Source organism: Choloepus didactylus, chromosome 1, assembly GCF_015220235.1.
Source record: "Choloepus didactylus isolate mChoDid1 chromosome 1, mChoDid1.pri, whole genome shotgun sequence".
Classification (NCBI taxonomy): domain Eukaryota; kingdom Metazoa; phylum Chordata; class Mammalia; order Pilosa; family Megalonychidae; genus Choloepus; species Choloepus didactylus.
Genome location: NC_051307.1, coordinates 191956785 through 191973221, shown reverse-complemented (window position 1 = coordinate 191973221; position 16437 = coordinate 191956785). Strand labels below are relative to the sequence as shown.

The window sequence follows — 16437 nt, the reverse complement described above, 5'->3', positions numbered from 1 at the left end:
AGGGGGCAAGATAGCGCAGCTCATGAGTGCCTCACTTGGGTGTACAGAAGTGTTTGGCTCAGTATATAGCAGATCGAAGGCAGAAAGTGCCTGCATTAGCAAAACTCCAGATCCTTCCATTACTGCTTGCAGGCTGGCTAGATTTAGCTGGCGTTCTCTCTCACAGGACTTGGCTCAAAGCAGCCAAGAAAGGGCTGACATAAACCACTATTCTGGATCTTTCTTACCATTTCCTTAATGCCTCAGATTTGGTCAAATTGTGTTGGACCCTCCCAAGTAATTCAGGCCTCTGCACCTGACCGAACATTCTATTACCATGTAACATGAGGTCCCAGCTTCTTAGCCTGGACACGGCCAAGTATCAGTGGTTCTGTTATTATGGAAGAAGGGAGGATGGACGTTGGCAGACTGCCAGTCTCCTGGCCACAGCTTCCTTCTGGCATCACTTTCTTTTTTCCTTATTAACACTATTTTTGCTTTCTTGAAAAGCCATTATATTATCCTAATTCTTGAATGACAGAGTTGGGTTGACCACTTGTTTTTCTCATTCTGTCTTCAGGCTGACCCTGTTGGTGGGGAACAGTCGGGTGTCCTTTTCTCCTTGGCTGCTCTCAAAAACCCTTTTGTTTCTGATGTTTCTGTTATTTTTCTGCAAAGTAATTAAGGAAAGATTTTTAAAACTTGATCCTATGCACCGTACATTGGGATTCCTGAATTTGTGGATTCATGAGAATTTCAGAAAATTCTCAATCTTATCTCTTTGGTGATGAGTTTCCCTATTCTCTCCCATCTCTCCTTCTGGAGCTCCAATTAGATTGTTTTAGACATTGTATTTTACCTTCTATATATCCTAATTTATCTTTCCTATTTTCTGTCTCTCTGTCTCTATTCTCCGTAGGGATAATTTCTTCATATATATTTTTTCTAGTTCACCAAACCCCCTCTCTCCAACTATGTCTTATTGTTTGATCAGTCCATTGTGTTTTAAATTGGGGTGATCATATTTTTCATTTCTGAATTGCAAAAGCATATGCTAGCACAGAATATAGACATTGTTTAAAATATATATCAGAATTATATTTGTATGAAATGATATAGACTGGTACCCCAAAAAAAAACCCTCCAGAAGGGATTTTGAAGCATATAAAATTTCAAACCAGCCCATTCATTCCTTCAGGCCCCAAACCTGTGAGGCCCCAGTGCAGAGTTATGCATATGGCGATGGTGGTCTGAAGGGCTACTTTCCCATGCTGAAGGCTGAAACTTTCTTTTGCAGATCATTTTTGGAAGAAACCCCTTGGGTGGGGATAGAGTATTAGATGGAAGGAAATGCAGAGGTCAGTGTCTGAGGAGGCGGTGGAAGGACTTCTAGTGAGGACATGGTAATGGATGGGTACTTTGGGCAATGTTGGGTGCTCTTTGCACCAGTATGAACTGAGCCAGACACTGTGAATGGGGAGTCTTCCATGGGCAATTTTCTTTCCATGAGAGGGCAGCAGGGAGCAGGATAGAGCAGATTTCTGTACAATTTTCCTATTCCCGAATTCACTTCCAGACACATCTAAAAGAGAGGAGAGAGAAAACTTAGCTGAGTTTCCATGGGTCAGGCAGTGGAGGTCTGCACCCCTCACAAGGCTTGTGCTTCAAGAGACCTCGTGGTCTCCGACAAAGGCCCCAGGTCCCCCATGAGAGCATCCCTTGCTGATCTGGGGCTGAGACTTCCCCTCTCCGGGGTTTCTTTACTCTCTTTTGGTTCTCTCCAGTGATTCTCTCCATTTGTCTACCTTTTCTATAGCTTGATGCTTATGCTTCTTGCTCTAGACAAAAGCCACCTTCTTGTTTCCATTGTCTCCTCTTCTGTTCCCATAGAAAATAAATGGTTTACTAGTTTGTTATCTGCTCCCCCAATCAAAATGTAATTTCCACAAGGTCAGAAGCTTTGTCTTCATTCACTACTCCATCCCCAGTGCTTAGAATAATGCCTGGTCCAGAGTAAGTGCTTAATAAATATTTGTGGAATGTTGAATTCTTATTTTACTTTGAGATTCTTTGAAAAAGTAGAATCAGATAATTTGGGGGTTATTCCTTAGTGAATCCTGCCAAACCTAGCATATTTTGAAGTGCTGCAAGTCCTGCTCTACTAAATGAATAAACGCTTGGCAGGTATGTTTTGAACAGGCTTTTCATGGATAGAGCTTAGTAAATCTCAACCCTGCCTCACATAAAAGGTGTGGATTGCTCAGGCAGGGTCAGTAACCCCATGAAAATAGTGATATTTACCACTGGACGTCTGTGTTATTTAGAATATGGGTTCAGGTGTTCCAACAATATTCTTCATAGTTTCTTAACCAGGGTAAAACTTACAATAGCAAAAACAAACAAAAAAAATACAAAAAACTCAAGTAACCTAAAAATAAAATTACCAAAAGATGTGTAAAACCTCTACAAAAAAATTATAAAATTTTATTGAGGGACATAAATAAGAATATGGTGACATATATATTCGATTTTCGTAGATTGAAAACCCCAATATTGTAAACCAGTCAATATGTTCTAAATAATTTATAGAATCAATGCAATCCCAAAAAACTTCAGAGTAGAACTGGTTGATTAGAAGCCTTATATGACAATGCACAAGGGTCAATAATAACCAAGACTCTGTTGGAGAAGAGGAGCAAGGTAGGGGGATTGCCCTACACTGTCACAACAGATTATAAAATTCTAGTAATTAGGGCAGAGTAGTGTTGGCAAGAGAATAGAGAGGATTAGACCTTGGATTTTTGAGAGAGAGCAGTTCTGAGCAGTAAAGAAAGGATGGTGTTTTTAATAGACAGTGCTAGGTATTGTGGCTGTGTTTAATAGGTTTTTATGTATGATTGTGAAACTGACGTTATCTGGTGAAGGCAGAGTTTTAAATTGACAGGAAAACTCATGTGCACCAGGATCTGTTAAAGAATGTTCAAAGCAGTCCTCTTGCTAATGGCCCAAACCTGGAAACAACCCAGATGCCCACTACAGTTTACTGATGGCATGGAATGCTCTACAGGCACACAACAGCCAGGCATGAAAATCACAAAGGTAACATTGAGGGAAGGGAGCAAATCACACAAGAAGGTATACTATGATTCCACTTACAGAAAGCTTGAAATAGGAAAACTAAACAATTCATGACTGAAAGTGGCATACATAGGTGGTGAATGATAAAGTAAAGCAAGGTGTTACAAGCATAGAAGCTCTGTGGCCTCGTGGAGGACAGAAAGGCTTTCTCAGGTCCTAGTACCTTCTCATTTCAAAACATGCATCGTGGTTACAGAGGCTGTAACTTGATTCTTATTCAAGAATGTACAGATGTCTTTTCTAATCATTTGCGTGTATGATGCATTTTGCAATAAAAATTATTCTAATTATTAATAAAGGACGTGATGCATTGGATGAGTGTTTGCTACAGTGTCCAGGCCAGGCTAATCATTGTGCCCAACAATCTCCTTTAATCGCAACAGCCCCATGTGTAACTTCACTTTATGGCCAAGCCACTTAGGTCCAGAGACATGGTGTCTTGCCCAGGGCCACACACTAGGAATGGGCAGAGCAGGGCTTTCATCCCAGGTGTGCCCAATTGGAGCCTACACTCCCATGCTCCTCACACTGATGGGAATTTAATGTCCAGAGTCCCCTCCAGCCACGTGGGAATGTGAGAACCACCCTGGTACTGGGCCATGGCCTGTGTCAGACCCGGTCCTCTCACCTGCTCACCGGGAAACCGCAGGCCAAGCCAACCTTAGAGTGCCCCACATCCTCATAACACTGTGAGTCAGCAGCTCTGATGACGCGGCTGCATTAAACACCCTAGTGAAGGTTAGAGAGGGTGGTGTAGCCACGAACACCAACAGAAAATTTGTGAACTCCTGGTAAGGGGTAGAGCTATCACATAGATCCAGCAGTGCTTATGAACTGCCTGTATCACATGGTAGTGAAAAGAAAACTATGTTTGGATTGGTAAAAAGATAGCTATTTCAGCTCATGCCAACTCTGCAGTGATGGCTCCACTGCCATGGGGCAGCTGCTGGGTCCCACAGTGAAGAATGTCCCAGGCCTAGGGCAGCTTGTGATGACCTGGGAACATTCTCAATGAGACATGGGCTGTGAAGAGGATGTGAGACCCAGGGTGGTGTGAGAGTGGATCTCCGAAGCTTCCACTATGCCGAAAATGAACTAAACCTGACAGGAGGTTGTCTCATGTCCCTTAAATTCAGACTCTAGGGAAAAGAAGGTTGTTTGCATAAATGTTATTGGATAGAGGCAGCAGCCAGAAGGGGGCGAGAGACAAGCCACGAGAGGCCTGTAGATTATGGATACTGGGCATTGACAAAACAGGACTGGGGTGGGCTGGGGTGTTGGGGTGTGGGAAGTGGTGGATGGGTTAGTTCTGCAGGAGTCAGCAGTTGCCAAATGGAAGTCAGATCTGTGGTAGGATAGGATGTGCTTTCCACAGTGACGATAAGGTTGCCAGGAAATGATCATCGGCCTCCACCCCTCCTTCTCTAGGTAGCTGTCTGCACAGCCTCCTCCGTTCCAGAAGCTGCTAAGTGAGCTTCTTTCTCCTTATACATTTGTCCTTCCCACTCCTGGCACCAGTGCCAGCCAGTCTCTCCTACTCCCCTCTCGTTCTCCCCCTTCCAGGAATTGTTGACACCACCCGCGGCCACAGGGACTTATGAAGTGAGTGGCGCGATCCTGAACACTGCTAAAGCTGAAAACTGGTAGGATTTCCCAACTTGCTCCTAATAACCACGAAGATGCTTAACTCTACAGATCTACCCCATGTTACTTCCCCACTCTATTAGCAGGCTGTGACCCCTTCAGCATCAGAGTAGCAAGACTGCCCATTTAAATCTCAAGAAATTTTGCCTCAACACAACCCTCCTCCATTCCTCCCTGGCTCCATCACCCTTCCTGGAATTTCCAGCCTTCAGCCTGCTGGTCATTAGGGTCACCAAATTCCTCACGAGCCAATTCCTTATAATCTTTTATGTATATATACACCCACTGGTTCTGGTTCTCTAGAGCAGGTTCTGGTCACTTATGAATTTACTATATAACTGGCAAATAGGATTGTCAGACAAAACCTCCTTATTCTAAAATCTGGGTCCTGTAGGAATTATCAAGGCAAATGGTAATAAAACATTAGGACATTTTTAGAATGGACCACCTCTGAGAACTGGCAAACACACATGCCACTTCTGAAGTACTAGCTGTCTAATGTTGCAACAACCCATAGCTCTTGTGAAAAGGTGAAATAGCTGAGATCCAAGACTGATCTGAATGTGAAGCTCTGACAAAACATACACCAAATCTTGAGAAGTTTTACCATATCTTCTCCAGACAGCAGAGTGAGTTAATGAAATCAAATGAGGGAGCAACCCTATGCCAGTGGCAGCAAGCAGGATTTGTACCACTGTTCACCCAGCTTGTTTCAAAGGGAATGCTAACAGTTGAGTGTTCCTTTTCTCAGGTCAGCACACTGCAGGCCACTCTTTACTCCTAAGTCAAAGCTAGATTTCTGCTGGATAGCCCTATGATGATAGTACAAAATAGCAAAAAGGGTAAACAGGTGGAGGAAAACCTCCCAGATTTTCTAAAACTAATTCTCATATTTGTGCCACATCTCGATTCAGGGATCAAAAAGAAAAAGTTGTGTCCAAATAGTTAAAATTGACAAACACCTTTTTAAAAGAAGGGAAATACAATTTTAGAGCAGAAATGAGGATGGATACAGAACACTAAGACAGCGTCCTCCACCTGTAATAAGAATGCCATAAATCCTTGACCTTGGAAAAACATTCCTGGTGTTGCCATGTGTATGTGTAACCACTCACAGCCCTTTTTTCACTTACATGGAAAGACACAAATTCAGGAAAACTCCCAAGTGGAAAGCAATATACTTTTATATCTACAAGGGGTTTTAGAAGCAAAACTATTGTCAAGGGACCTAAAACAATCTCCAGGATTCCAGATCTGGGATAATAAATAAATGCACATAAGTTATAGAAACTGTTGTTTATTTTCCGGCAACCTTATTTCCACTTTCATTTAAGAGCCTGTGGAAGAAAAGCTTATGACCACTCGGTGGTTGTTCCTACCCACTCAGTGGCCTGAGCAGTGGGGGCTGCAGACCAGTCTTCAGTTGCAGGCTGAGCACTCCAGTCTTCTGTTAAGAAAATAGCAAAACAAGTCATCAGCCCCCAAAAGTACTAGTTTCCTCAGCATACCCGCCCCCTCCAGCAATCTGCCTTGGGTTTCATCAGATAGCATTACAAAGAACAAGGGCAGCCCATTTCAAAAGCACCTAAACCCAACTGTATTAGCACAGCCATAAGGCCATGGGGATGGTTTGTGGATGCACCTGAATGCTGACACATACCAGTAGGGAACTGCTGAATAGGCACAGAGGGGACCTGCACGCCTTCAGACCAGTCTGTGACCTCGGGTTGAGCAGCAGTAAATTCAGGAGCTGGAGCAGTCCATTCGCCCTGAAATTCCTCCTTGGTCACAGCCTTTTCAGCAGCAGCCTGTTCTTCCTTTTCAATCTGGTTTATAAAAAGGTTTAGTAAGAGGTTAGTAACTGACAATTTTTACTTAGTAGAAGCACATACCAAAGTTGTCAGACTTGATTATGTGACCCCAAGCCTGTGTGGAGCTCACCTCTTCAGGATCTCTGTAGAAGTAGAGATCAGGCATGACCTCCCACGGGTGCTCACGGGAGATGGTGCCACGCATGCGCAGAACTTCCCGGGCCAGCATCCACCACATCAGACCCACTGAGTGAGCTCCCTGCAAAAACCAGATAGGTTATTAAAATGTTTAAAATGTTGATACCTGGTCAACCCAACAGCAAGCACCTCTCCATCACCGAACCTGCCCCTCACGTCTTTTAGTTTCTGAGAGCACAATAATGACAAGATTATTCCATAAATCTGTGGTTCTCCACCTTGACTGCACACTGGAACACGGGGATATTTAACAAATACTGTTAGTCAAGGCCTCAAATCAGGAACAAAATGAGACTGGTATTTAAATAAAAAACCAATGTGAACCATAGGCAACCCACCTTTTTTTTAGCATCTTATAGCAGGATTCATCAAGTTGGTCTGAAAACAGAAAGACCAAGTAATACCCGAGAGACCCACATGGAGAAGAAAGTAGGACATGCTTCCTGGTCATTGTCAAATGTTTTAATGTCTCCCCAAGGCTCCTTTATACACTAAAGTTATACTTGTAGCAAGGTTTACTATCCAACTCCACTCACTGGGCCAGGGACCCTCGTGGTGTTAGCGAAAAACCTGCCCATCATGTAGCACACTACCTACACTTGAGAGTTCATCGGCCAGCCAGGGGCCTCAGCTCCAAGCTCTAACAATGTGCACAGAAAGATCCAGCTGTTTCTAGAGCACTCATTAGCAAGCTCTAATCTAGGTCATAAAATTACCTTGTTGTTACATGGGATGGCAATGTCCACATAGCGCAGAGGAGAATCAGTATTACAAAGAGCAATGGTGGGCAGGTTAACATAGGACGCCTCTGTGAGAGGCTGATGGTCAGCCCTGGGATCAGTTACCACCAGAAGACGCGGCTCCCGGAAGGCTGCCTGAATTTGGTTGGTGAAGGTTCCAGGAGTGAAGCGTCCAGCAATAGGAGTAGCTCCAGTGGCAGCAGCAAACTTCAGGACAGCCCGCTTGAAAAATAAGAACATTAATTCAGAAAGTTTTTTTAGGAAATTCCATACTGATGCACCAACACCCAGTTCTATGATCTCTTGAAGCAGCCTGTAGAGTAGGAAACCTTAAATAAGCCCTTCTTCAAACATGAAGACATCAAACACCTAATAACATCCTATATTCCCTATGTCAACTGACAAGACTTAAAAACCATACCAAGAAAACATGTTAAGCATGCCCTCACCTCCTGCAGATGTCTGTGGCTCACTGGCTTCATCACCACCTCTGGAGGCTCCAGAGCTAGAGGTCAGACTGACTGGTTCCAAGAACCAGGGAGGCCACTGTGAGTGACTTTGGTAAGTTAAATGTCTCCAAGTTCTTCATAGGGAACTTGAAAATTAAACGAATACACTGAACAGCGCCTGGTACCTATTAACCACTTCAGGTTTCTGTTCAAATTTAATCACAATCACACGATATGAAGAAGGAACATACCCCAGCTTTCTTTACCCTCCAATACTGTTTCATTTTTCTCCAGAGACTATCAATTTCATTTTCCATATCCTTCAAAAAGTTAGACATGGTTTTCCTACTATATCCCAAGCATCTATCAATACTGACTAGCCCAATCTAGATGTTCAATAAATTTTGTTTAAGGAGAACAAAAACATGAGTAGTTGGTTAGTTCACTCAGAGATAATTAAAATCGCCTTTACTATGCACCAAACTATAGGGGCTCCACGTCACAAGCCAGCCTCTGGGGAATAGCCCTTTGCAAAACACACCTTAAGTTCATGGAAACAAGTCCTGTCAATCTAGAACATTGAAATAGGAAAGGATGGTCTTGCTACACAATTTTCCTATCTTCTCAAAAACAAGTATTTTTAGAAAATTAGAATGGGATGAATAGTCTTGTTGGAGTGCTTATAAATCAATCTTCAAGAAATCCACTAATACCTCAACAAACAAAGTAGAAATGGGCAAGTAGAAAAGACTCAAGTTCTATCTCATTAGACACTTAAAAATACAAATTTAATCAGTCATTTCTAGATATTTAGTGACACAAGAAAATACAGAACAAAATTAAAAACATACTATTAGAAACCAAGTGGCTTTTAAGTATATGAAATCAACATTTGTCGAAAAATGTTGAATATTGGCCATTCTTATGGTTCAGGCCAACTTAATGGTTTCTGAACTGCGTACTATTTTTATTTTCTTATACTTTTCTACACATCCCAAAATATCTCCAGACTTTATTGTTTTTATATTAAAAACCAAGCACCCCGTTTCACAGACCTGGCCAGTATTCCTGGAGGATATGACGCTGACATCAGCAGGGTTTTCAATGGCAACAATGGCACGAGCTGCCAGCAGAAGCTTCTCCCAGGTCCTCTTCAGATTTATGATGTAGATGCCTAGTTGTGGGCAGAAGGTTTTATGACACCTGATCTAGCTTTGCAACGGACATTCTTCTAGTAAGTTGAGCGTATGTGGCAGTGAGTACTATCAAACTCCAGTCATGGAGGCAAGCTCTACTGGTGTTAGCGAAAATCCTGCCATTAATATAGCACACTTCCGACACTCAGAAGTTCACTGGCCAAGACTGGCCTCCACCCTGAGCTTTAATAGTGTGCAGCCTTGGTTCAGGAGGAAAAGAGCACCTTCTTTCTTTTCCTCCAGTAGTCCAATGGGCCCCCATCTGGATTCCTACAAGTTCTTAACCACTTCTTGGCTATTTGCTCTTGCCATTCTTCCCTCTACACATTATCTAAAATAATGCCAGATTCACTCTAACATTCCCTAGCTTAAATCCTTCGGCAGTTCTATCTCTAAGCTACAGAACTGCCTTAACCAACTTAATACTTTTCATATTCTCTTTACAATCTAAGTTCCTTTTCTTTTCTTAAATCCTTCCAAGCACAATTAGGTTTACCCCACCTCTTGCCCTACTTTTCCTGCATCTGTACCTATGAAGCAGAAGGCACTATGAGAGATAAAAGAAAAAGTTATTAAGGACTCAGCTAATGAGATTACCCCTCCTTCACAAACCAACCCATTCCATGATCTAGTAATCGTCACTGGAGCCCAGAAATCCTTCCCCAAAGCCACCAGAACACTTAGTTTTGGGACCTGCTATTATTACTTAGCTGCAAGTCCTCTGAGACAGGTATCTTAAAAAGTTAATTGCTCCACCTACTGCTGCCCCTCAGAATAGCAGGATCAAAATTTCTACCTATAGCAAGAATGGCAAGAAAGTTAAAGCAAGGACTGACCATCACTTTTCCTTTTGTAGATGTACTGTTCCATTTGGAAGTCAAGGTTAGTGCCACCTAAGTGGGTTCCTGCTGCAAGGAATTTGAGGACATCCTCCTCCTTCATCTGCAGGACATCGAGGGCTCCGGACATTGTTTAAGTTTCCCTTTAAGTTACGACGGGAATCTGAAAAACAATACTTAGTGTTTTGCTTTGTTTTTTTTTTTTTATTCCAGCTATTTAAGTGGGTGAAGTATATTTGAAATTGTGCTGACATTTAAACCACCTTCATACTTAAATGCAACCAAGGTGGGTACCTCCTACAGTGTCAGCCATTGCACTTAACAGTCTAGTAAGAGACAACAGACATATACCACATATTATACAACCGTGGCAAATCTTGCTGAAGAAAGAGGGGCATGGAAATGGGCAGAAAACAAAGGTAGTATTTCTCGAGATACAAAGATAGAAAGAAAAAGCTATGGATGAGTAAATCTAACAACCAAGTGTGAAGTGAAGTCATGTGTGCGGACTGCCAAAGTTCAGGAGGTACGGGCAAATACAAGATATTTTCAGGCAACTATAGGAGGGTCCTTCGGAATCACCTCTCGGTGCGGTAACCAGTACTCCTCAAAACTCTGCAGAAAGCCGTAACAACTCCTGACTGAATAACTTGAAAGGGAAAACCGACCACCTCACAGTAATCAGTTTAAATCGACGCGCCTAGGCCTCTGGAATCCCGAGTCGGGGTCCGAAGCGATCGCAGTGGGTACGCTGGGTCTGCTTTCCCCACCCCTGGCCGAGAGGCCGGCCCGAACCCCAGCCCAGCGCCTGGCACAAGCGCGACCTCCGCCCGCTCCCGGGGCATTGTGGGAACCCGCGCGCCCGGGTCCCGCCACGTGCGGGCGTCCGGGCCTGAGGCCGGGCGCGCGGCGCCGGAGCCAGACCTGCTATATCCACCGGCCCTCGCTCCGGGTCTTTGCGTCTATCATCTGGAAAGGAAGCTCGTCCAGGTGGTTTCGGGAGGCACCGCAAACCAAACAAGAGAGAGACTCACCCAGGACAACGCCGTATGGACCCTTCTCTTGAGTAGCGCGGAAAGGACAAGAGAGCGGAAGTGACGTCCTTATATAACCTGCTGTCAGCCAATGGCAAAGAAAGCCGAGCGGAAGAAGGGGGGAACTAGGAGGTGCACTTTGCAGGCGGAGTTTTTCCTCCAGGAAAGAGGGCTGGCGGCGCAGACTCTGCATTCTGAAGTATCGGATCTTAGCCGTGGCCTGGTGGGATCCGGGAAGCTTTCGCGTTTGGGTCTTTTTTGCACCGCAGCAATGCCCTGCGATAATTCGCGGCAAGAACGTGGCTCTGAAACTAGTCACGCGTTTTGCACTTGTGAACTAAATCCTTCACCTTTCTAAGCTGCAGTTTCCTTACCCGTAAAGGAAAGAAGTGTTAAATTCAAAACTCCAAGGGTTCGATAAACAAAAGCTGGAGAAATGACTTCAGATTTTTTGGAGGATGACTTAACAGTACGTAATTAAGATTTTAAATGTTCACTTAGGGTAAATTTTCCTGAATAAATAAAAAAGAACAAGACTACAAGATAGTATACATGAGCATTTTTTTGTTTTTGGTGGAAGAAAAAAATTGCAATATCCATCAGTAGGGGATTAAAGAATTATTCTGTTCAATGCAATACTATGCAACCATTAAAAATATCTTTAAATATGTTCTAGAAAACAAAGAATTGCAGAATGAAGACATGCAAAAATCTTAAAAATTGAAGACTTTTACATTGAGATAATTGTAAAGAAAGAGCCAAATTGTTAATAATTATACACTAGTTTTAGCCCTGGCTACACTGCAGACTCATTTGAAGAGCCACATACCCAACCTCAAACTAAAAAAACAATCTAATTTTTGAAATAGCTTTCCAGGTAACACTAATGTGTAGCCCAGGGTAACAGCCACTGACGGATATAAAAGAGGAACTGGGTGATTTTGTTTACTTCTATCTTTTAGTATTTTCAAAATTTTCGAAGAGGAACAGTCTGTTTTAAAATTGAAACAAAGAAAAACCCCACTGCATTTTAATAAAGAACTGTCATAGAAGAAAAGGAGTAAACTTAATCATTGTGTCTTTAAGAAACTGCTAAAACATCTGGAGACATTTTGGCTCTCAAAATAAAAGACCTGTAAAAATAGCCATCTGAAAACTGGCTGGCTTCATGCATGGAGTTTTACGTCACTGCGGACTTCTCTGGTGGGGTTTCTGGGACATCTCACTTTAGCAACCACCTTAATAACTCATTCCCCTATGCACCATTGATTCTCATGAATAATTCCATTATAATCACCAGGATATTGACTGTAATCATGTTTAGGTGTGTTTCTCCACAAAAATCTTCTTTTCCCATAAAGTAACTTTGTCCTTGAGAGCTAATCTGCATGATGCAAATTCCTAGTCAGGAATGAGTTAAGAAAAGTCCAAAGATTAAAAATGTAGTATAGTGGTTGTAAATCACAGTGAGAAGCCCTTGGCCCAGGAGATAATTGCAAAGGAGGGTAGCAGGTTCCCAGCTATGTGTCCTCCTGCCCACCACCCAGTCCCCTGGTCTTCTGAATACCAGCAGTTTCTCCAGCATTTTTTTATCCATCTCCATTTTTTATAAAACTCCCAGAGCCTTCCTTTTGTAAACTTTGGTATCTGGGGTATTCTTTTTTAATATAAAATAATTATAGGAACTGCTTTTGGGAGCTACATTTCACATGGCATTGAGTGGCTAGCAAAGAACCCCAGTTCTTATTTGAAGCTCAGAGTCCAGAGACATGAAATACAAGGCACCTACCTAGCTGACCCCAGGCATCAATTTCATCTTGGGCAACCTTTCCCACCTTCCCTTCTACACCAGACTTCCCGCCTTGCTCCTCTTCATCAGTTTGTCTGGTATCCAGTTGTCCTACATTCCTTGCCACCATCTTACCTATAATTGCCTGAGCAATGTTCCAAAATTACTCTTCCCCCCATCCCTCATTCTCTCAGTCAAATGGTATGGTCCCTTCTGTCTGCCAAAGGCATTCTGTCTATAAGTTTTGTCTATCACTTGGTACTTTTTGTCTTCTATTAATTAGTCTATACAGTGGAACCCCAGTTCTATCACGTACTAACTGTGGCTCTGAACAAGCCCCTTAACCTCTCTCAGGAAAGAAGAGCTGTTATTATTGCTCAATATTGTGCAAGCCTGCTGTTCAGCTGAAATGAGCCTCTATGCCAGGAAATCCTGGAGGATGCAAATGAACAGAGAAAGTTCCACTGATGTGCACATCTTCTGAAACAAAGAGATATTTTACTGGTCAATACCAAAAAAAAAAAAAAAAAAAAAAGAAATTACATATCAAATATCAAAATTTGATGGTTTAAAAATTAAACCTCACAAAAAATTAGGACACATATATTTAAGAAATCACATTAACTAAAAAGGACACAATTATCCCTGAAATGAAGATAGGACTGGAGATTCTGGGTTACTTCAGTGAATTTGGCCTCAATCTTCAGAGCATTCTCACCAAGGATCCACATTCTTCTCTAAGTCCAACAGTCTTATGCAACTGCCAACTTGAATTCCTAGTTTCAGGAACAGCCACATCTCCAGGATGTTAATAAGCAAGTTCTCTAGAAGTCAGAGCTCACTAAAGTCCAGCTGGATGAGTTCTCAGAGTCAGCTGAGCCAAATCTCTTATACAGATTTCTATATACATAAATATAAAGTCCAAAGCTACACAGAAAGTTAGAGCACAGTTACAGTTAAAACTCATGCCCAGTCCAGAGTTCGTTACTCTAAACACAATGGTCTACACACAGGTTTTCTTTAGAGTGGGATGGGATCCAAGCTGCACCCTGAAAAATGCATAGTATTGAGGAAGCATACAGTAAGAAGGACATTTCAGGCAGGAATGACAGAATTAACTATGATAACATATCCGTGTTCATTTAACATTCATTAATCCACAAGCCCTTAGTGAAGGAAGGGTGAGTCATCTGGTGTGGCCAAGACCCAGGACAAACAGGCAGTACATTAGAAATGTGGGTTGAGGCCTGACAGAAGCGGACTTGAAATTTTTTCCCTAAGAGAATCTGGGATAGGCAGCGGGTAGTCAAAGGATTATTGTTAAATGGGGATGGGTTTTATGAAGAGACTTAGGGGAAGTTTAAGTTAACTCCCAACTTACTGAATTAAAGTGGCTGTGAAACATGCAAGTAGGTGGAGATGGCTAGCAGGTGGCAAGGTATGCAGAGGGAAAGAGCCAAGTTCTGAGGAATGGATAGGAGAATTAAAAGATAGGCATCATTCATTCACTATATATTTATTACATGGCTTCTCTGTGCCTTAAGACATGGATGGAACCTGGGGCTACAGTGATAAATAAGACACAACCTCTGCCTCATGGAACATATGATTGAACTGGAGAGAGATTAAACAACCACTGCACAATCATTTAATTACAGTAGGCTAAACGCTATTAAAAGCATAGGATTTCTTATAAGAGAAAGAGCTGACCTAGCCTGAGGAGTTGGGAAAGTGATGTTTGACTCAAACCTTGACAAACAAAAGGACTTACCTACATGGGGTGGAGAAGAGTGTGACGGGCAGAGAAAATGACAGGTCAAAGGTTCTGGGACAGTAAACGGAAGACTGAGAGCATCAAGGGCACCAAGTACAAGCAAAGACAGACAGGTAAGATTTGAGGATGGTTTACAGAGTCAAAAGAAGATCAGTCTGGCTGCAGACAATGATGGGGGTGGGGAATAAGACAAAACAGAAAATAAGACTACCTTCTGTGTTTTAGCAGTTCCTCAATAGGAGGCTGAGAAAACAAGGCTTAGTACCAGCAACAAATTCGCAGTGGATGGGGTGGGATGTAATCAGCAAGGGAAACATGATAAAACAGTACACAAATAACAGATCTGGACTTCCATGTTTTGATAACAGTTCAGAGGAAAAAACTTCAGAAAACACAGTGATCTTTTTTTAAAAAAAGTAAAATTATTTACAAGTATCAAAAAAGGACAGTTAAAAAAAGCATAGTTAAATCTCAGAAAAATAACATATATACAAAACAAACTGGAGAAGTACCACTTATGACAGAAATAATGCAAAATGATAACCATCAAGACAATGGTAGAGACCCCCACAGCTCATTAAAAAGTCTATTTCAAAGCAGTCCTTATATTTTAAATTTTCCTAATGTCAAAAGTATACAGATTTGGTTAAAGTTGATTCCATTACAAGTGATACTTTTATTGGTTCCTCCTGTAGATGAAATTCACTGTGCACCACTCTGTTATTCACCTGTAAGATAAAAGCACAAGTTTTCCAAAAGAATGTGAAGTCCTGAGCAAAAAACCCGTTAGTAATCCCCATAGGATGTGAGGGTAGAATTCAATGACTAAGCCAGGAGAACAAACATCGTTCTAAGGAGCATGCTCCAGTAAGTGACGGAAGGCAGTACTGTGGGGTGGAAGGAACACTGGACTGAAGATCCTGCTGACCTGGGTTTGAGTCTCAACTTGCCACTGTGTAATATCAGGCAAGATATTAAACCTCTCTGAGTCTTAGTACCTCATGGTAAAATGAGAGTTGGATTATCCCTAAAGGATCCATGAGTTTCACAATTCCAGGGTTGGTTTTAAGTGCATCTGTCATCTGCTACCTTGTTACTTCATGCACATTTTTGGACTTTTTGCCAGTGTCTACTCAGTAAAGTGCTTTAAAAATGAAAGGTGTTAGAAAAGCCTTTAAACCATCTTGAAGAAGAACAAAGCTGGAGGACTCACACTTCCTGATTTCAAAACTTAATACAAAGCTATAGTAGAAGCAGTCCAAATATTCATCAGCATATAAATGGATAAACAAAGCATGGTACATACATACAACAGAATATTATTCAGCTATAAAAAGGAATGAAGACATTCATTCAAAAAGGAATGAACCTTGAAGACATCATGTTGAGTGAAATAAACCATATACAAAAGGACATATATTGTATATCTCACTAACAAGAGAATAAGCAAATTCATAGAGTCAGAAATTAGAATACAGGTTACCAAGGGTCATGGTGAGGGTGAGGAATGTAGACTTAAAAGTTTAATTGGTCTAGTGTTTATGTTTGGGGTGGTGGAAAATTTTGGTAATGGATGGTGGTGATGGTAGCACAATGCTGTGAATGTAATTAGCATCACTGAATTGTATATTTGAAAGTGGTTAAAATGGGAAATTGTTACCAGAATAACAATTAAAAAGCCATAGAACTATAAAACACAAAGAGTGAAATCCTAATATAAACTATGGACCACAGTTAATATAATTACACTAATATTGTTTCATCAATTGTAACAAAGGTACCACACTAACACAAAATGTTAATAATAGGGAAAATGGTGGGGGGGGGCAGTAAATGGGAGCTTTGT

At 41.9% G+C, this 16437-nt stretch overlaps 2 protein-coding genes and 2 non-coding genes across 4 annotated transcripts in view; all 4 read right to left on the bottom strand.

Moving 5' to 3' along the window:
* Positions 1–6042: 6042 nt before the first annotated feature.
* Positions 6043–11128, bottom strand: RPSA (ribosomal protein SA). Its single transcript, XM_037847585.1, has 7 exons — positions 11029–11128; positions 9992–10157; positions 9015–9133; positions 7487–7732; positions 6703–6831; positions 6422–6587; positions 6043–6208 (listed from the first exon to the last, which is right to left on the bottom strand). Exons 2-7 carry the CDS (start codon positions 10122–10124, stop codon positions 6114–6116), a joined length of 888 nt encoding a protein of 295 aa, XP_037703513.1. The 5' UTR covers positions 10125–10157; positions 11029–11128; the 3' UTR covers positions 6043–6113.
* Positions 7272–7425, bottom strand: LOC119510575. Its single transcript, XR_005211971.1, has one exon. It is a non-coding gene; the product is annotated as a small nucleolar RNA SNORA62/SNORA6 family (small nucleolar RNA).
* On the bottom strand, positions 9205–9355 carry LOC119510580. Its single transcript, XR_005211972.1, has one exon. It is a non-coding gene; the product is annotated as a small nucleolar RNA SNORA62/SNORA6 family (small nucleolar RNA).
* A 2233-nt stretch (positions 11129–13361) lies between the features above and the next one.
* The window catches only part of LOC119543000 (caspase-14-like), a 45915-nt gene continuing 42839 nt past the window's right edge, over positions 13362–16437 (bottom strand). The window contains exon 7 of the mRNA XM_037847573.1: positions 13362–15319. Coding sequence (XP_037703501.1) covers positions 15218–15319 — 102 coding nt within the window. The 3' untranslated portion in view covers positions 13362–15217. The remainder of the gene's footprint in view (positions 15320–16437) is intronic.

What these genes read in the sequence shown, in the direction of transcription:
- RPSA (XM_037847585.1), bottom strand. Translation starts at nt 10,124, where the DNA reads ATGTCCGGAGCCCTCGATGTCCTGCAGATGAAGGAGGAGGATGTCCTC. An exon ending in CTACAAAAGGAAAAGTGATG is followed by an intron (nt 9,134 to 9,991) that starts GTCAGTCCTTGC and finishes GCCCACAACTAG; the next exon opens with GCATCTACATCATAAATCTG. An exon ending in CCTCCAGGAATACTGGCCAG is followed by an intron (nt 7,733 to 9,014) that starts GTCTGTGAAACG and finishes TTATTTTTCAAG; the next exon opens with CGGGCTGTCCTGAAGTTTGC.